General features: G+C 39.7%; 2 protein-coding genes across 3 annotated transcripts; one reads left to right on the top strand and one right to left on the bottom strand.

Moving 5' to 3' along the window:
* The first annotated feature begins 1,132 nt into the window (after window positions 1-1,132).
* Window positions 1,133-6,094, top strand: LOC135706646 (uncharacterized). The gene is made up of 4 exons (XM_065228291.1): window positions 1,133-1,494; window positions 1,645-1,920; window positions 1,988-5,274; window positions 6,034-6,094. The coding sequence occupies exons 1-3, from the start codon at window positions 1,255-1,257 to the stop codon at window positions 5,264-5,266; spliced, it is 3,795 nt and encodes a 1,264-aa protein (XP_065084363.1). The 5' UTR covers window positions 1,133-1,254; the 3' UTR covers window positions 5,267-5,274; window positions 6,034-6,094.
* Window positions 6,095-15,121: 9,027 nt separating this feature from the next.
* Window positions 15,122-21,361, bottom strand: LOC135706644 (zinc finger protein 558-like). 2 transcript variants are annotated; one of them, XM_065228289.1, is made up of 4 exons: window positions 21,118-21,361; window positions 18,540-18,670; window positions 17,362-18,476; window positions 15,122-15,829 (listed from the first exon to the last, which is right to left on the bottom strand). In XM_065228289.1, the coding sequence occupies exons 1-4, from the start codon at window positions 21,232-21,234 to the stop codon at window positions 15,672-15,674; spliced, it is 1,521 nt and encodes a 506-aa protein (XP_065084361.1). In that variant the 5' UTR covers window positions 21,235-21,361; the 3' UTR covers window positions 15,122-15,671. The 2 variants fall into 2 exon arrangements, with proteins under 2 accessions (XP_065084361.1, XP_065084362.1); XM_065228290.1 differs by having other exon boundaries at window positions 21,165-21,218.
* Window positions 21,362-21,733: the final 372 nt, after the last annotated feature.

Below are 21,733 nucleotides of genomic sequence, written 5' to 3'. Positions count from 1 at the left end.
TTTTATTTTTTCGATTTATTTTTAAAGTCGATAAAGTAGATCTGTCAAGCCAACACATACACTCTAAAGTACACTGTTATTTTTTTTTAATCAATAAATTCGCCAACCAACAGTAAAATAACAATAATATATTATGTTATTGAAAAACAAAATTATATGGGAAAATCACGAAAATTTCATTGTTAAGATACTTAACAACCCCCCTTTTTTATTGTAAATTTTCCATTTACCATGAAATTTATTGTTTTGTACAACATAAATCAAGGTAAATTTATTGTAGACGTAACAATATAAATCATTGTTAAGACAATAATTTTCTTCTTATTGTTACATTGTTTTTTAATGTATTTTTGTTGTTATTTTTTTTCGGGATATTACACAACCGATGGATTGACCTGGTTGCATCAGTTTCGATGTAATATTCAACAACTTTTTTTGCCGTGTAATATGAATTTCTGCTTTGTTTACCAGATCACTCACACACTCTAGATTTCTAGCTGTCAGTTCCACTGAGAAACTAAAGAGCCTAAATTTATAAAGAGGCGACATGTCAAAATTGGAACAATCGATTGTCCGTCAAAGTCATCCCTAATAAAAAATTACCACAAACGAACGATAACCCAAATCATTGAACAATTCCACAAATGGTTTGGATGATACCCCGAACACGTCGTTAAGCAAATTAACCATACCATTTTTATTAGGGATAGGAAAAGTCATTCCAATCGAGCAGAAGACCTGTCAAATGGATAAGATGTCGTCTCTTTATAAATTCAGGCTCTTTATGAGAAACGTCTCTTGGATCCTCGCTTGGATCACCTAATAATATCTAGACCAACAATTGAAATAGGCGGAACAGCCAAACTTAAACAATGGCTTTAAAAACAAAATACTTGAGAATCAAAACGCTCCCACGCAAACTAACAATGCCATTCGATAAAGCAAGTTTGCTCTATCAGATGACGGTGTTAGATTGCTTGGATATGCTTTGATTCTCGAAGAATTTGCGTTTAAAGCCATTGTTTACGTTTGGTTGTTCCGTCTATTTCAATTATTGATCTAGATATAATTCCTTTCCAAAAATGAAGAAGAACACGTCACAACAAAAATAAGCCAGTTGTCTCCTCTTCCTCTTAGGTTTTTGTGTACATTCAAGAAAAGTGAAGGGACGTGTACAAAACTTCACAAAAATTTGATCATCACATTTTAATTTATTATTTTCTGCGCCCTGTTATACCTAAAATTATATGCAAGATGCCGCGAACTCGTCGAAAACGCAAGCTTTCAGGAAAGTTGAATGATTGTCCGGAACAGGATCGATGCGAAAGGGAAACAAAAATCAAGACTGAACCCGAGGACGATCTTCCAGCGTCTGGAGTCTGCTGTTTGTGCAAGGCTTCCGCCGGAGTACAGCTATCGGCACTGTTCGAGGAAGGTTCCAAGCGGGCAGATCCAACAACGGTGGACAAAATAAAGATTTGCATCGGACGGGAGGTATATTGATAGAAACTAAATTGAATGTTTTTTTTTTCCCTTGGCTTGATGTATAGTTGTATAACTGGCAGGTTCTCGTTTGTTAGCAATAAATTACAATTACGACATTGGGTACTGATTATTCTCTTACACTATTTTTGCTATTTGTAGATGTCACCCGAGACGGATCCGGCAGCGAGAATTTGCTGCCTTTGTCTCCAAGAGTTGGATGCGCACCACGGTTTCTGGAAGCAGGCTTTGCAGTGCAATGATTATGCTCAGAATCAAATGGCCGCAGATGAAGCCGAAGTGGTCGACGCTCCAACTGAGATTCGGGTCTGCCGATTTTGCCTGAAGATTGGTGGTAAATTACTGGATCTATTTCCGGAAGGAGCAGCTTCAAATGAGCATCAGCTGGACAAAATTCGGGAGTGTTTAGCAGTTCAGGTAAATTTGTATTATTACAGTATGGTAAAATCGTGATGGTTAGTTCTGTTTAATTTCCTGATTGCAGATGAATTCTTGGGATCCTGTGACGAAGATTTGCCGAGCCTGTATTCAACGGATTCAAAAATTCCTGGATTTTCAAACAAAGCACGTACCGGTATCGATATTTCAGCAAGAAAACGCTGCAAGTTCATCATACCCGTCTAATGGGATGCTGCAGGAAGAGACCCAAAGCGAAGGTTTGGGTTTGGAACTTAGCGTGCTCGGTTCAAATAGTTCGATAGAGGATGAAAACAAACGAATAGATCAATTGACCGGGGTTAAGCCGAAGCCGGAAGCGATCCGGCCGGAGATCGTGGAGCTGCTTGGAGCCGATTCGGATGCAAGGAATTTTAGCGTTGTGTTAAAGAATGGCGAGCAATTGAAGGTAGCCTTTGAGGGCTATCAATTTCGATTCCATTCGACGACAGGTAGAGGTGGCACCTTGTGGTATTGTGTAGAATCAAAACTTCGAAGATGTTGTGTACAGTTGGAGATTGATTCCAAGGGGGAAATAGCTTCTATAACAAGCAAACGCAGCAGACATGTTCACCCAGTTCTGCCGCCTAAAATTATGGAATGTCCCATAGGGAAAGGATTCGTACAATCCAGCGACAATAATGAACCGTTCTGGTTGTTCAACTCTCGGCAAATGTATAACAACCAGTCAAGAAGCTTGATATTTGCGGGATTCCGATATTTTTTACATTGCTGCAATAACAGTAACCCGATAAGTATTTGGCACTGTGGCAGACGAGGGAAAGGGCTTTGCATGGCTATTCTGGAGGTAGGAGGAATATTTCAGCACGTTCAAATCATAGGTGCCCATAATCATGCAGCCTTGAAACAGGAAATTATTGATGTGGTTTTGAAGGGATCTGCGATTGATTTAGAAACCACGGAAGCAATAGATGCATTCCAAAAAAATAATCAGGTAAAGGCAGTTAAGCGAACAGCCGGGATTTCCAAAGAGCAGCAACGGCGTGCTATAAAATCGGTTATGAAAGAGAAAAGTCCTGATATATTCCAAGTTCTCCAGGAGGACGATCCGGAGCGAAATTTTGAATGTGTGAATGCTGGTTCTAAGCTAAAGATTAAGACGGAAGGCTTTGAATACCGATATTATGGGACTCAAGAGGATGAATCAACGCTTTGGAAGTGTATAATGGATTCGTTACATCATTGTTTAATGATGGCAAAGGTCAGTGGGAATGGTAAACATTTGGAAATTTACAAAGGCTCACGCCACAGCCATCCAGTGGAACCTGCAGAGATGTTCGGTTATCCTTTAGGGAAGCGGATGATTGGAGATGAACCATTGTGGATGTTAAAGCGGTTCTCCATCTACTACGAAAGCCGGTACGTTATATATCGGGATAATGTATTCATATTGCAGGAAGTAAATAAGAAAGGCGTCATACGCTGGAAATGCTTAAGAAAGCAAAGTTGTCATGCTTTGCTAATCGTCAAAGGAGACTTTAAGGACGTTTGCTTGCGCAAAGATCATTCTCATGAGAAGACACCACAAAAAATCATTACAAGATTAATAGAAGGTCGTTCAAATCCGTTGAGTCCAGCAGAAAATATCTCCTTCAAGGAACGACTTCTGTCGGTTCCTTCGATGACTGGGAAAATCTGGGACGAAGTTCGAAACGAACACGAAACCTTCTACGTTCTGAATGAAGTAAAAACTGGAGATAGAGTTGGCTACGGCTTGATATTCCGAGGCTTCCGATATTCGTTCACTTCGCAGGACCAGTATGGAACTAGTCGATGGCTGTGTATGAAACAGGAAGGGTGTCGTGTGGCAGCCGTTGTGGAGGGGATTTACGAGTCTATCTATATAAAAGAAGAGCACACTCACGAAGTTATGTTGGATTCCGAAATGGATCTAATGATCCAACGAAGTGCGAACAATACTCTATCTGATGCCGCAGAAGGCAGTGGTTTAGTTGAACATTTGGCGAATGACTATGATTCGAACAACATACTATCTATACTTGCTCGCCAGGATCCCGATAGGAACTTTTCGGTCAGTAGAATGAAAGCCAAGCTACTCATTCATTTCGATGAAGAAGATTTCCGTATAAACCTTCGAGAATCAGATGGGACAAGTTTATGGAGTTGTACCTGGCTACATGTACGAAAGTGTCCAGTCGTTCTCCATTTAAGTGCTGATGGTAAACAAGTCACCACCGTTGATCCGGAAAAGAAACATAACCATTCCGAAGAGCAAATTGCTCTCTTCTATTTGGCATGCGGCAAAGCACTCGTCTACGATGAATATATTGGAGCCAGTCGGTACTACTGGTTGTTCAGTTGCCAATCCGAGTACCGCACAAATCGAGCCATTATCTACCAAGGCTACAAATACTACCTTCACACAATTGGAAACAACAGAATGAGTTCCTGGAAGTGTCGCGTAAAAAAGTGCAAAGCATTTGCTCGCGTCGAAGACTGCCTCAAGGTAATCACCTGCAAGAACCACCACACCCATGATCCTCTCCCGGACGGGGAAATTCTCGCCATCACCGGTTCAACCGAAGTGGATAAAGATTTGCTGCCGGATCCCAGTATCCTTGCATCCGATGGCGCTCCGGCAAACGAAGGTCCACTTCGCCCATTTACCTTGTTGAGGCTTCTCTCAAGAAACGATTCGGATCGCAACTTCCAGGTATCGATCGACAAAGAGAAGATGAAAATTCTCCAGAATGGTTACGAATATTACTATCAATCTTCCAATTCAGCTCACTCCCTTTGGAAGTGTATCTACAGCTTCATCCGTCGTTGCCGTGCTGTGCTTTATGTTGACAACCAGTGCAAACAAGGATTCCTACCAAAGATCCCCAAACACAACCACCCCGTCGAACTGTGGGACATTTTCCGCTATCCTCTGGGGAAAAACAGCATCATGGATAGCAACACGAAAACCATGAAACCCTTCTGGTACCTAATGCAGTCTGACTTTCTGCGATCTTACCCCATACTAATATATGACCAGAACAAATTCCACATGACTTTTATAAACGAACACGGAGACAGTTGCAAGTTTCGGTGCGCAGGGCAATCAGGGCAATACTGTACGGCAACACTGACCGTAACGATGTTGTTCGAATCAATAGCTGCCACCGGCAGCCCGCATAACCATGAATCTCCGTCGGAGGAAAAGATAGCGACATGGATTCGGATCTACGGAGGGGGTGCAGCGGACGAAGAACACGAAGAAGACAGTGAATGCGACAATCAGATAGCATTTGTTGAGGTGCCAATGGACAGCGATGATACTCTGAAATGCGACGAACTGTAATGTTGTAGGTAAGTTTAAAAGTTGTTTAAGTCTTATACGAGAGCAATTCTCGCTGAAACCATTTCACTAGGTTCTCAAAAACCATTTTTTTGTACTCATTCAGTAGTTCTGGTTATGAAACATCGACAAAGGTAAAATTTAAGGTAATCAGGGGCTGTAACTCTTTTCAAAAGAGCTTTATTTTTGCGTATTCTTGATTCATTAAACTAATATAGATATTATCTTTCTCAAGCAAACCCCTAATTTTTATACACCATAGTAAAGAGGAAAGGGCTTTCATTTGGCATGTTCAGAAATTTTGGCGGTCATATTGGATTTATTAATAAAAAATGCGTTTTTTACGAGCTTACCTACCACCGATTTTTAAAATCGGTGGGAGGTAACTCGTGAAAACGCATTTTTAAGAATAAATCCAATATGGCGGCCGAGTTCAATATGGTCGCTAAAATTTCTAAACATACCAAATGAATGCTCTAACTTTCCCCTTTACTATAGTGTATAAATATTAGGGGTTTTCAAGAAAATGCAAAAATTAAAAAAAAAAAACTTTTAATAACTGTTAGAGCGTCTAGTTACCATAATTTTTACATTTTCCGATAGATTTTTCTAGTTTCATAACTAGAACTTTTGAATGAGTAAAACAAAATTGATTTTTGAGAACCTCGTGCAAAAAGTGGACTGGTTTCAGCGAGAATTGCTCACGAATCAATACTGGATCATTCCATCGGATCTTCTGCAAGCCTTTCCGATTTTTTTTTTATTTTCAGGCACGATTGGTTTCTATTTATGTTTTGTAACAACTGAAAATATAATCATTCAACCCATCGCAGAACAAACTAGACGTGTTTCATTTGTACTACGAACTAGACTCCGAAACAATTTGTGGCGACGATAAAATTGGAAAACAGGTTGGGGAAATGACGGCTTCGGCATGACAGACTATTTTCGGCAATCCAAATTGAAACACTATTTTCACTGGATTTTCTTACGAAAACACTTCGCTGAATGCATACAAACGATTCTTTATGCTTTCAGCTTCAATTTGACTATATTTTTACCACTGAGAAAAAGCAATCTAGCAAGGTTTTCTTGAAATGCAACACACGCACTACAAATTGTAGCTGATTTCGAGTTGCCGATAATAGAACAGCAGATTTACATGCAGTTCAAATGGAACGGGTGCCGAAGAAAAACTGGTTGCCGACAATACTCGCTCTCACTAGAGAAGATTGGAGCTTTGTAAAAGCGTTTCAAAACAGTTTTTGACAATTCTTTCGACTGAAATTGTTAGAGCAGCTGGCAGTAAAATATTGTAAACAAACCAATACTGCATATGTGTGCGTTCCTTAGAGAAAAAGGCTATAGAAAGAACGTCGCTGCTTAGGTTGCCGAGAATACGTAAATTCCCCTATTGCCATTTCAGGGAAAACATTTCAACACAACTGACAACCGCACCATGGCTTATTCATTTTTTGCGCCGGCCCTCAACTTAATGTTTTAGATGCACTTTCACAGTTGCTAATTGAGAGCTTTCTATGCCTTATATGAATATATCGTGAATTGGTTATCGTTAAGTTAAAGGCAACCAATTCGTGATATATTCCACATAAAGTTGGCTGATATTCAAAAAACGCCGGCGTCGGTGGTCTAGTGGTAAGCGTGACTACACTCTGAAAAATCTTCACGTCCAATTGACGTGAAAACATAGGTAGTTTTCGTCCACCCTATTCTTCACGTAACTTTTACCGGAATTGCACGTAGTCGATCAAAATTCAGCTTCAATTATCTACGTGATTAGTCAGGTAAATAAGACCTGATTTTCACGTACTGCTTACGTGAAATCGGGTTGAAAACTACTGGACATATGGTGACTTTTACGTGACATTCCGTTTTGTTTAAAATGCTTCTCATGTAATTTGTACGTGATTTTTTTTAATGAGAATAATGGGAAGTATATTTAGAAGCAGTCAATATTATGCAATTTTATCGGGAAGATATAAATTTCACGTGTTTAAATTAATACTTATATCCAGTGCGCGAAACAGTCAGGTTCATTGAGTTATTTTGATATGAATATGAACTGCCATCTGCCTCATCATTCACTGCCTCGTGAGAGTCTGAATGATTCAGAGGTAAACGAGTCACTGACAGCCGAGCACTCAGTCAGTAGCTCAGTCAACACGTTTATTCTGCCGTGATGGTACTACTCGTGAGTGACTGAATGTTTTTGTTGGCTCTTTCATTGCCTCGTCCTTTACCGTTTGGTACAAACGGTCTGCACAGAGCAATGTATTGAATAGTGCAGTGCTTTCACACTCAGCCTAGGCAGTCAATAATTTTAAGCTCTGCTTTATATCTACTCTTAAAATTGTAAAATATTGACTAAATGATTATTGTAAGGTAGAAACGTGTATGAGTTTTTTTTTTTATTTCTGACAAAATATTAACACTTGTTTGCAGACTCAAAATGGTGATGTCACCGTCTGAAATTATAAAACTAGAAAAAGGATATATACATATAATCATAAATAAATTCATGTAAAAGAATCTAACTACCGTCCAACATTTGCAGCAAGCGCTGAGGAACTTTGAATCTTTAAGAAGTTCTTCCAACACGCTCGGTGACGCCATATTGATTTTATTCTTGCGTACTTGAAAATCACGTAAATCTCGTTTCCCGGAAATATCGAAGTCCCAAACACACAAACACAAATACACTAGATCTGTTTACGTGAATATACGGTCAATTTCACCAACATTTTTAGTAGACATGGTGTGTAATTCAGGTCAAAGTTACTAACGTCACGTAACATTTGAGATTTTCTAAATACAGATCAGGTACGTGATATTTCACGTAAATCGGACGGGAAGATTTTTTAGAGTGTACTTTCTCACCCAAGTGGGTCTGGGTTCAATCCCAGCCGAGGTCAGTGGGATTTTTCTGAAGCATAAAAATCTCTGGTCACGTCTTCCTTCGGAAAGGAAGTAAAGCCATTGGTCCCGGCCCATGTGTGTTTGAATGGGTGCGATATCCTACGCAGATGTGGAAGCTGCCTTTCTGCACATTCGATGTCCGTGGGTGATTGGCACTAGATTGCGGAACAGAGACCGACGTTAAATAAAGGAATGAAGATTTTTTAAAAAAACATACATTGACATGTCGGTGATAGCTCGGAAAAAAACTATAATCTATTTGCATTTTTTTTCTTCAAATTATAACATTCTGAAGGAGATCGCGACCGCGATTAATTTGTATTCGATCCAGCATTCAATCAACTTTTCAAGTGCAGGATATTTTGCACGCTTTAAAAAATTTAGACGCCTCAAAAGGTCCTGGACCTGACGGAATTTCTCCAGTATTAATGAAAGTCTAGCAATGTAACTCACTGTCACTGGAATCCGGATCCTTCCCAAAAATTTGGAAAGCTAATTTTTAGTGCAGGGAAAGCCGGGACGAAAATCATCTCTTGCATTCCTAAAATTTTCGAGGCAATGGATCATTTTAGATGGCTGAGTTTTGAACCCACCACAGCTTTCATTTGGCGCTACTGTATACGGACGAACCAATGTAAAATACTGTGGTAGCCACAGTACGGTGCTGTCAAAACCTCAGCATCTTCAATCATCCATTGTCAACGAAAAATTATTTCTCCAAATCAAAAATAGAATTTCTGACATACAACACGGCTTCTTCAAGGGTCGTTCGACTTCGACAAATTTACTTGAGTACAATGGATAATGGAAACCACGTAGAAACCCTCTCTACAGACTTTAGTAATGCATTTGACCGCAATGCTACTCTTTAAATTGCAAAAAAAAAAACTACAAGGGACAGCCCTAAGGGGTTGTACGCAATGGTGACGAAGGACTACGTGGTCTTATATAATAAATCTTATTTGTTAACTGCAGCAGGAGCTTGGGTTTTGTGTAGGAATAGGAATTTGAGCGGGGTTCTCTCTCTGTTTATACTCTTTAGTATGACGTGCTTGACATAGATGGCCCATAGTGACTCGCGAAGAGCTACTGATTCCGATCAATAGCGGTGCGGCTATTTCCTCCTTCTATGGATGCTCATGTGGGCAGCAGCTCGCTGCTTGCAGGCCGCCTTTCGTTGTGTACTGGAGAACACTACCACTCACCACGCGTTTGGTGAGACCGGATAAAATTCAACTTTGAAATCTGTGTTAGAGAAATCGATTTTTGAAGGCAATCGGTGATAATTTTAATTATGATAGCAAAAGTTGCACATTCGTGCAATTTTCAATAGTGACATTTTGAAAAATGATAAAGTCTAAAACTGCGTAGAAATATTTCTGATCGATTGGTGATAAAATGATTGAAATTGGTCCAGGGGCAGCTGGGTTATTAACGTTCAAAATCTTTCATAATTTTGTTACATGTTCCATTTTCGGTTTTCACAAAGTGTACCCCCATATAGAAATAACAGACGTAGTCCTACGTCAAAAATGAATTATATTTAACTAACCGATAACAAATAATTAAATTCAACGGAAAGAAATCGACCCCAATCAAGTCACTTCAGCCGTCCTCCTTGGGACTTCTTCTTTTTTTTTGTCGAGGCTCGGTAGCTCAGTGGTTACCGTTTCTGCTTACTGAGCAGAAGGTCGGGAGTTCAATCCCAGGCCCGTCCCCTTCCTTGCAATTTTTCACTTTGCCTTATTCTGTACCCACTAAATTTTAATGAAAACAAATTCTTCTTTAACACCGATCGCATCACTTACCACAGTGTGGGTCCTGATCTAAAAATAGAAATTGGATGAGTGCGCTCGCGTGTGTGTGTGTGTGTGTGTTTGTGTATTATAATCGCTCTACCAAAAACGATCCCTGCGTGTGCGTGTGCAACCTTTCCCCACATCCAACATCCCAGTGATTTCTCGTGGAAGCGCAGAGGATTTCTCAGTTTCCTTCACAGCGAGTACCACGTCAACACATTCCTTCCCATTCCCTAGTTGACCTGCTTTCGGACACGGCCGGCGCTGGTATTGCTAAATATTAGATCTCCAAATCTTACACATTGAGGATGAATGTTAGTCCCAAACATCATCTGTTGGTTCTCTGTGTAATTGCAGCTGATCTGGTAATAACAGAGCAGCAACCGTGGGCGGTCAATCATGCTCATGCTCCTTGGGACTTCTTCTTTTTATTCTATACGTAAACGACATTTCTTTCATTCTCAAAAACATTAAAGTTGAATGAAAAACACATATTCTACGTATGGTGTAAAAAAAGTCAACTTGAATTCAATGTAAAAAATGCAACTTAAAGGAGAGGCCAAGGTGTTGAAATGCAGAATTAGATGTCGTCGAGATTGAATGCGTATGTTTAAATATCGTTGAACCAGGTACATTTTGATGAAGATGGTACTACCTATTTTACCTCTTTTTATTGCGATACCAACCATCACAGAAATCGACTTTGAAGCATCATTAACAATACACTTGGTCCGAGAAGGGGCTATTTCATTTTTAGGTTCGCCCGAGTTCGCCCACCACCCGGAATGAACGCTCGGTGCATCATAGATTTGATATGATTAGTAATATCAAATAGTGTTACATGCAAACGAAAAAGAGATACAACCAGGACCAGCTACTTTGTGATTTATGGTTACTTTGGTACTCACATGAAATGTTGTACAAGTACCACAAGTTCAACAACGCCCAACTACGGACAGCTCAATGTTAATACCATTTACTCTTTGAATCAACGTACAACAACATGATAATCTGATAATACGCAGTGCACACTTGATCGCCACGCGGAGTGACAGTATGAAAAGTATGACAAGAAAAACAAACAATTGAAAAAAAAATCAGATTGACCGCCCACGGTTGCTGCTCTGTTATTACCAGATCAGCTGCAATTACACAGAGAACCAACAGATGATGTTTGGGACTAACATTCATCCTCAATGTGTAAGAACTGGAGATCTAATATTTTAGCAATACCAGCGCCGGCCGTGTCCGAATGCAGGTCAACTAGGGAATGGGAAGGAATGTGTTGACGTGGTACTCGCTGTGAAGGAAACCGAGAAATCCTCTGCGCTTCCACGAGAAATCACTGGGATGTTGGATGTGGGGGAAAGGTTGCACGCACACGCAGGGATCGTTTTTTAGTAGAGCGATTATAATACACAAACACACACACACACACACACGCGAGCGCACTCATCCAATTTCTATTTTTAGATCAGGACCCACACTGTGGTAAGTGATGCGATCGGTGTTAAAGAAGAATTTGTTTTCATTAAAATTTAGTGGGTACAGAATAAGGCAAAGTGAAAAATTGCAAGGAAGGGGACGGGCCTGGGATTGAACTCCCGACCTTCTGCTCAGTAAGCAGAAACGGTAACCACTGAGCTACCGAACCTCGTCAACAAGAAAAACAAACAATTGAACGCATGATAAAATTGAAAATGTTCTATTTTTTTTTTTCTCGATACCAATGTGGATCGGTTCATTGAACTGATTGGGTATTTTTCAATGATTAATCAAATTGAAACACTGATCTTCGTTTCTTTCATAAATTTATTTCAATAGTTGCTCTATGTGTCCTCCATTTTCGGTCTCTTTCACAAGGTTTTTTTTTTCCTTGGTTTGTTTTCCATCGATCTTGTTTTCCGTGCTGAGCACCAATGCTACCGACGCCAGGAAGGCAGCCCCCACACCTGGACCCTACCTATCGACCCATCAACTCATGAACCGGGGACCAACGGCTGGCTTTACTTCCCTTCCGAAGGAAGGCGTGATCAGAGATACTATGCCTCAGAACATCCCGGCGGCGCCGACTGGGATTGAACCCAGGCCTGCTGGGGTGAGAGGTAATCACGCTTACCACTACACCACCGGCGCCGCTCTCTTTCACAAGGTTAATATTATTCATTTTCTCTTGTATCTTTCGAGCAGCAAGACAAATTCGACCAACTAGCGTGTTGATTGTCACCGAATACACCTCTTCCTTTATGTACCCCCATAAAAAGAAGTTCATGGGAGTCAAATCCGGATCGAGAAAAAATAGAACATTTTCAATTTTCAACATGCGTTCACAATTGAACCATACAGGTAACTCTAAGCCTAGTAGGTCCCGAAAAAAAGTGCTCAACTTTTTGGTTCAGCTCTGGTACTATCTTCGGTCCCAAGCTAATCGATGCACCCCTCGTAACATAGGAAAATCCACGAACCCCTCATTTTATCTGTCAAACTTTCATGGCAATTCAAAACAAACATAGTGTAGTACTAGAATTTCGAATAGAATGGGGTACGTTAATCGATTTGCTTGGGACCAATAGGCTAGTCAAGTAGTGAGCCAATTTAAAATCGATAGTTTCGTATTGATTGTTATTTAACCGAGCTTGGGACCGAAGATAGTACCAGAGCTGAGCCAAAAAGTTGAGCAGGTTTCATCGGGACCTACTAGTCTTATAGTACGTTCAGACTACAGAGTTATAACATGTTATAGCGCTATCTTGATGGTGGTTTCTGTGTTGCAATTATTTGACAACCGTTATAACATGTTATAACTGCTCAGTCTGGACAGCGCTTTAGAGTTAACACTACCGATCATAAGTTTAAGGACACTCACAAAAAAAACCATGCAAATATGTTTTGTTCAATGATCTCTCATTTAACGTTCAATTTTCGATCTCCAAAGGTTATTTGAATGGTTTGAATGGTATAGCATAAGTGTTCTACTATTACTTTTATTTCAAAATTTGGCCAACCCAATTCTAAGAAAATCAGTCACGATTCTTCAGAGTAAATTTTGAAAAATATTGTAACTTTGGGTGAACTTTTAGCACACAAAATTTGAAAATTATATTGAAAATTTGCCTACGAGGAAAGTTCCATTCAATACCTTTCAAATGATCCAAAGAGAACGAAAATTGGACGTAACATGACAGAGATATGAACATAACAAATTCTTCATGTTTTTTTGGGGTGTCCTTAAACTTATGATCGGGAGTGTACCTATATGGTATATAGTGCACGCCAGTGACAAGGCATATACTGCCTATAATCCCATATCAGTCCCATATGGAAAAAGTAGGCATTGAGAAAATGGCAGTCGAAGTTACAAAGTGCAATTCCCATGTAAATATGTGATAAATGATAGTAAATTAATTGAACATTTTTTCAGGTTAAAATCTGTTGCAATGAAGCTTGCATGTTTTGTTATATCAACGAAAAATATGGCAATTCAAAAATCAGACCAGCGTGAAACTTTAAAGGCACAAATGTCAGCTTCCACAAAACATACAAATTTGAAATTGCTACTGCTTGTTTGCTGTGCTACTACAAACAGAGAGTAGCAATTTCAAATGTGTATGTTTTGTTGAAGCTGACATTTGTGCCTTTGAAGTTTCACTGTAAGGCTTCCTTAGAGTATCACCTTAACTTGAACTATAGGCGATTGAATTTCAGGATGGGACTGATATGCGATTATTTTGCTTGATGGGACAAACTGACCTGATGTTGTTTTCACATTTTTCAAGATCAAAGTCCATAGTTTTATCACATAATATGAAAGTAGATGCCAATTGATAGTGGATAGCGTTGTTATCTCAAAATTGACGAAAATTCATATGGGACTGATATGCGATTATAGCATAGAGGTAACTCTAAGACCACTGGGTCCCGAAGAAAATCATTATTATTTTTGGCTCACTCAGTACCAGAACAACGGTCCCAAGCAGTCCCAAGCTATTTCACTCACCCCTGCATGTTCTGCATGAATCCACACACCCCTGATGTTATCTGTCAAACTTTCATAGCGAATCAAAACAAACATAGTGTAGTAATAGAATTTCAACTAGAATAGGGTACGTTAATCGTTTGCTTGGGACCAATAGGCTACTAAAGTGGTGAGCCAATTTAAAATCGTTAGTTTCGTATTGATTGTTGATTATAGGCAGTATACCAATAGCAGCGTTTGACAGTAGGCAGCATGTCCCGGGCTCAAATCGTTTATTTTGCTGTGCTGGGCCCGCTTTCACGATATAACATGTTGCCTACGCGCCTGCCACTGGGCTGGTATAGTCGCTATATTCATAGTCTGGCGAATAGAATTTCGATCAATCAAAAAGCGGGACCAATTCAATATATTGTAGACCAACAATTGAAAAGGTACTATCAACTTTTATAAACAAAACTTTGGCTATTCTTTCCTCGCCAATCGAACGCAAATTACCAGCATCATCGGATAGGGGAAACTTTCCTCAATCCAAAGATGGTGTTAGTTTGCGTAGGCGAGCTTTGAATCACGGTTTTCGAAGTTTTGTTCACAATAGCTGATGAGCTCTTTTCTGTTGTTGGTCGTGATTTGCTCGGTTGGTTCCGCTATTTGACAGCTCAATTTGTTCCCGAGATTCTATCCGCCAGACTATGAATATAACGCAGAGGATTTTAAACAACTAAAAGAACTAAGCGAAAAAACAATTGTACCGACCAATCGCGATTCTACCTATGCCAACCTTCCGTTCGTGCCCCTAGGCACAGACTCTTCTACTTTCTACGCGATTTTATTTCGTCCGTATTTTTAATATACTAAGTACCTATTATATGTATAATGTAGTAAGGAAAAACAACTTTTTGGAATGGATTCTGGGTAATATCATTAGAGTCACTCCAGAATGCATCAGTGAGTTTGAATAGGGAAAAGTGGACAGTGAACACCTTAACAAAATGGATAGTTTCTAGCCCTATTTACATCATGAATGCATTTTTTGCATCGCAAGAAGTCATTGTTTACAAAAGCTGTTACGCCCTTATTCCTGCTCTATCAAGCAATGGTAGTTAAAAATGCACTGCTAACACATTTGAATGGGGATCTATTGGGGTTGCGTGTTAATATAACGATTGTATGAACATACCTATGAAATTCTGGGCTTAATTGTGTTGCTAAATCATCGGTTGACTGGGGGTGCTTTGTGGGTTGTTATAGTCGTTGCCTCGGACCGACTTCTTCGTCAGAATTGGTTCCTCTCATGATGGAATCCTCATCACTGAATCCGGAGAAGTCAGAGTCGCTGCTAGTCTCAAATTCCGACTCCACCATGCTACTAAACAGATTTTTAATGGTTTGTTTGAACTTGCTCCTTTCTTGTGTTATATCCTGCCATACTTCAATAAGAATTTAGCTCCTCTCCACGTCCTGTCAAATACAGGTTTTCTATTCGTTTTAGGTTGAGTGCCGTTTTCAAAAATCCGCCTGGATCGCTCCTAAGGATGTGCCCGTAGTAGTTGAGCGGTTGAGCCTTGATTGTCTTATCTTGTTGTTTATCGTATATCCACCCAGCCACTCGGGGACAATGTGGACACTAGTACTTCTCTCTTGTGGAAGCTCTTCGTGATGATTGTTCCAGAATGTGAGTGGATCATAGTCTTCCAATTTACTTCTTCACCGAGATCCTCCGAGAAGGGCTTTCCTGATAGTCTGTTATGATGGTTTTGTTTTTATGAAAATAAAATGCCTCTAGCATGGCTATATGTTGATCCAGCGTGCAGATAGTTAATATCGTTGTCTTCTTCAAAACTTCATCGTCTTGATCTAAAGAAAAGAAAATTGAAAGCCAAATTCAATGGTAGTACTTGTGTGATGTCGCATGCCAAAAGTTTTGAACCAAATAATTTTTGCATCCAATAGCCTCAATTATTTAGAAAAAACAATTCATAGTTAAAATCATAATTCCAAAGTACTCAATTATTTAATTTTGGCTATTAGTTAAATTCTAACATACTTTTAGTCTGCTACATCACAATTGGCAACACTAGTGTGCATCTTTCAAAATATAAAGATACATACAAGCCCTGGAACCTATAGTTGCTATATTCATAGTCTGGCGGATAGAATCTCGGGAACCAATTGAGCTGTCAAATAGCGGAACCAATCGAGCAAATCATGACCAACAATAGAAAAGAGCACATCAGCTATTGCGAACAAAACTTCGAAAACCGTTTTCTCGTGATTCAAGGCTCGCCTACGCAAACTAACACTATCTTTGGGTTGGGGAAAGATTCCCTTATCCGATGATGCCGGTAATTTGCGTTCGATTGTCGAGGAAAGAATAATCAACTTTTGGTTTACAAAAGTTGATAGGACCTTTTCAATTGTTGGTCTACAATATATTGAATCGGTTCCGCTTTTTGATGGATCGATATTCTATACGCCAGACTATGAATATAGCGACTATACTGGAACCTGGTTGCAGTTAAGCAATCTTCAAGGTTATGCCAATGCCCAGGGCACTAGATAAAGTTAATTTTTTAGACTAAAATGAAATTAATAGTACAAGTAGGTTTCAAGCCTGCAGGGTTACTTCCACTCACGTCGCTATAAAAAGTGTTTTTCGGAATTCATTGGATGCTATTATGAAAGTTTGTACTTGTCAAGAACAAGAAGAGGTTGGAAGGTATGTATTTGACACATAAAACCTGTCAATTTTGCTTTCAGTGCGTCACAATCAGCGAATTTATGACTCGTGAGCGTTAATTCACTCAGAGTGAGCGCTCACGAATCGTAAAATCGCTGATTGTGACGCACTGAACGCAATAATTACAGGTTTTGTGTGTCAAACACCTAGTTTACAACCTTATCGTGTGACTTACAACTACTAACTATGATTATAATATCTACACAGCAAAATAAAAAATGTAATATCGATCAACGTAATTCAAGCTGATGTATGAAATAATGATGTAATAGCAAAAAGCAGATACAATATTACATCAATGGATGTAATCTTGTTCGCAAAATCGATGTATATCGTACAATGTGATATTACACAACCGATGGATTGACCTGGTTGCAGCAGTTTCGATGTAATATTCAACAACTTTTTTTTGCTGTGTAATGATTTCATAATTCCGAAAAACAATTTTTATAGCAAGTGAGTGGAAGCAAGCCTGCAAGCCTGCAACAGATTTTTCGTAACATATTTTCAATAAGTTGATTTTTAATCGGGTGGCTTCATTGCCCCACTTCCCTTCAAATCAGTCGACCCCATGTATTTTTTTTCCAAATGGCTGTGATATCAAGTCAAGCAACTAAAGTTTTTCGTTTGATTTTAATACTTTACTTACTTGCTTGTCCCGTCGGCACATCTTCATGACAATTGGTACGATGTTTCTGCAGCAACGTCTTCCGCGTGAATCCTTTATCGCAGTCCTGGCATTTGAACGGTTTCATACCGGAATGCTGCAGGACGTGTCGCTTCTTGTCGGTGGGATACATGAAGGTTTTGTCGCATAGATCACAAGAATACGGTCGCTCCTGGGTATGTGTTCTCAGGTGCAGGCGTAGGTTGGCGTTTGCCTTGAACTTACTCGGGCAAAATGAACAAAGGAAAGGCGTTTCTTCGCTGTGCAATAAATTTTTGTGGTACTTCAGATAACTTTTCCGACTGAATCCTTTGTCGCATATGTCGCAAACATGTTTCTTGCGTTCTTGAATTGCGGAATGTAGTTTTAGATGCGACAGCAGATTAGATTTCGATCTGAAGCTTTTGGAACAGGAACTGCACGGGAAAGGTTTCAGCGTTGTGTGGGTCCTTTCGTGATTGTCCAGAACCCTTCGATTACTGAATCGTTTGCCGCACGAAGGACACTGGTGATTTTTCAGTTGGTAGACACTCTTCCGGTGCAATTTGTATCCCCGCTCGGTAGTGTATCGCTTGTAGCATACGGAGCATTCGAATGGTTTTTCGCTGTTGGAGGTTCTTTGGCGCTCGTGTGCTTCCTTTGAATGTTGCAATAACTTTGTTTTGGCTTGGAATATTTGTTCACAGCCACAACAACGGAAGGATTGATTACCTTCTTTGCCATCTTCCTTGTTCTGGGTTTGGTTCACTTCCGTTTGTTCTACTTGTTTCAAAGGGTGTTCAATCGGAGCAAAATCTGGTTCTGAGATTCGGGTGGGCTCAGACTCTTCGATTTGAAAAAGCTTTAAGTCTTCAACTTGGCTAACCTGTGGCTCTTCAATTTTAGTATGCTCTGGTTGTTCGGTTTTAGTAGGCAGTAGATCTCTAATTTGTGTAGGCTTTGACTGATCGACTTCAGCAGTATTTGGCTCTTCAATTAGAGTAGGCTGTGACTCGACTATGTAGGTGGTTTCGATTTCTGGCGGAGTGTGTTCTATCACTTCTTCATATAGTATTTTGTAGCTAATAACCGGAGCATCATAAATTGTTTTAAGTAGACTGAAATAGTAAATTTGCACGTTAAATATATGCACAGGTAAAATGATCTTTTCAATACATTACTTTTCCGTTTTGATAATTGACCTTAATTTTACGTCTGACTCCAAACATTTTTGCTTTAGACCCAGTGCTGACTTCAAATCTTTTTCGCATGTAGCGCATACAATATCTGGTAATCCATCATTTTCCAGCACCTGTTAGGGAAAAAAAAACTGCTTTAATAATTTTTGTCAAGAAGAGACATCGCGGGTTTTTCGTGTTTAATAGCGATTTATTCGAAATTTGAGATAAGAGCATACAAGCTTTAATACCTACATATGTTAAATATTACTATGGGTTACAATATTTGTTTCTTCTGTGTACGTTCTTTATTTTTTAACTTGGTATGAAGATTGGCTCTGAATCCATGGTCATGTCACATACTGGCGATCACGTTGGTCTAGATAAATTTTGGCAATTATAGCATCTCCTTCTTGTGTCTTTTATTTTGTTAACATCGACACGCTCAATATGGCTCCAATGACGGTATAAAAGAGTAACATATAAATGTCAAATGAATAAAAAAATTACATACCTATACTAAAAACATAGTCATTCACGGTTTACAGTACCAGCGCAAAACGAAGCAAATCTTCGGTGTAGCATCTGTCATATTTCCTTTTTCGTAATATTGTCCATGAACGCACAGGCTACTCAAGCACTCCATGTTATAGCCAGGCACCTACATCGAACATTTTATAATAATATTGTACCACGTTTGGCCTAACATTGTTGGACATAATGGTCTTTTTGACGTAGGACTACGTCTGTGATTTCTTTTTTTTTTTTCCTTTGGTTTGTTTTTTCCGTCGATCTTGTTTTCCGTGCTGAGCACCAATGCTACCGACGTGCCAGTAAGGCAGCTCGTGGACCCTACCTATCGACCCATCAACTCATGAACCGGGGACCAACGGCTTTACTTCCCATCCGAAGGAAGGCGTGATCAGAGATGTTATGCCTCAGAACATCCCGGCGGCGCCGACTGGGATTGAACCCAGGCCTGCTGGGGTGAGAGGTAATCATGCTTACCACTACACCACCGGCGCCGTTAGGTCTGTGATTTCTATATAGGGGTACACTCTGTGAAAACCAAAAATGGAACATGTAACACAATTATGAAAGATTTTGAACGTTAATAACTCAGCTGCCCCTGGACCAATTTCAATAATTTTAGCACCAATCGATCAGATATATTTCTACGCATCGCAATTTAAGACTTTTTATCATTTTTCAAAATGTAACTATTGAAAATTGCACGAATGTGCAACTGTTGCTTTAATAATTAAAATTATCACCGATTGCCGGTGAAAAGCGATTTCCCTAAAACAGATTTCAAAGTTGAATTCCATCCGGTCTCACCAAACGGTGTTTATTCAATCACCGCGTGGTGAGTGGTGGTGTTCTCCAGTACACAACGAAAGGCTCCCCGCAAGCAGCTAGCTACCAAGGCTGGCCTCAACTGCTGATTGATTCAGTTCCAATCACCGTGTGTGCTGATATCCGGTCGTCGGCATCAGATGTAGCAGCAGCAGTGCTTTCGGCGCGTGGCGTTGAACATTGTTCTCCAGTACACAACGAAAGGCTTCCTGCATGCAGTGAACAGCAGCCCACATGAGCATCCATAGAAGGAGGAAGAAGCCGCAGCGCTATTGATCGGAATCAGTAGCTCTGTGTGAGTCGCTGTGGGCCATCTATGCCAAGCGCGTCACCCTCATTCTAAACAACATCATCTGTGTTTAAAACCCTAATAGCTCAGCATTACTCAACCATCACGACAAAACGATCCTTTTCAGGACCACCATAAATTTGTAAAATAATATTGTTTGATAGGAATTTTTTCTACGAATCTGTTAAAATTAAGACTTTATCATTTAAGAAAATGTCACTATTAAAAATTTAACGGATGTGCAACTGTTGCTATGATAATTAAAATTGCGTGGTGAGTGGTAGTGTTCTCCAGTACACAATGAAAGGCTGCCTGCAAGCAGCGAGCTGCAACCCACATGAGCATCCATAGAAAGAGGAAGAAACAGCACCGCTATTGATCGGAATCAGTAGCTCTTCGTGAGTTGCTGTGGGCCTATGCCAAGTGCGTCATACTAAAGAGTATAAACAGAGAGAACCGCGCTCAAATTCCTATTTCTACACAAAACACAAGCTCCTGCTGCAGTTAACAAATCAGATTTATTGTATAAGACCACGTAGTCCAACGTCACCATTGCGTACAACCCCATAAGGCTGTACCTCGGAGTTTTTTTTTTTCATAACAGGATAACCTATTAACATATATATTGACTCACAAAATCATGAACAGTAAAACTCGAAAGAACTGCTCATGTTGAAAAGAAAGATACATTTTCGATTTATTTACGACTTTAGGCCAAAGAACTTATGACCTTATAATACATACCTAGGTACTATAATTTTAAGAACTTGAGCAAATGCATAAAAAAAACTTCTACATTGGGTTCTTTAATTTTGAGAAATATATCGGTAAGGTAATTCTAAAGTAGCTATTTTCACGCAAAATTTTACCGTGCATTAGGTTGTTGAAAATGTTATCGAAGTCGGTGATACTTGGTATTATCTCACTATATCTTACCTCCAATCCACACAACTCATTAATCATGCCAGCAAGTGGATCAATACCTTCGAATATTCTGTTGACATTTTGTGAGTGTACTGCAGTGGAAGCAGCACATATTCGGCAGTATTCCATCAGGAAATTAAAAAAAAAACACTGATTAATAAACTTTGTTTGCTTGACGTTATCACTGTTAACAAGGCTAAGGCCGATGTCGGCCCATCTCGCCGATTAATAAACTTTTACTCAAGGTTACGTTTTGTACCAAACCGATAAACACCGATCGGCCAAAATTTTATATTATTATTTATCTGTTATAAATACAAAAACTCCAGAGTGATTTGAGATTTGGGCGTAATTGCACGTCAATCTGCAATGTCTCGTGAATAAAAGCTCAATCTTGTTAAAAAAAAATATACCAAATGATGGAGGAATGATTCAACTGCCTGATTGTGTTATTAGTTTTGAGATTGAGCTTTTATTCGCAAGAAGTCAGCGATTGACGTGTTTGTTTACAAAAGCAATTACGCTCAAATTTCGAATCACTCCGGAACTGATTCCGGTTTTTAGCCACACGCTCCGTTCGTTTCCAAACGTTCCACCCTGTGACCTGTGTGTTCCGCACCGGTTGAAA

This window comes from Ochlerotatus camptorhynchus, unplaced genomic scaffold (assembly GCF_037179485.1).
Source record: "Ochlerotatus camptorhynchus isolate MF236.1 unplaced genomic scaffold, CSIRO-AGI_Acam_v1.1 ptg000284l, whole genome shotgun sequence".
NCBI classification, from domain to species: Eukaryota; Metazoa; Arthropoda; class Insecta; order Diptera; family Culicidae; genus Ochlerotatus; species Ochlerotatus camptorhynchus.
Note: the sequence above shows the minus strand (reverse complement) of the source record. Positions and strands in the feature narration are given on the sequence as shown.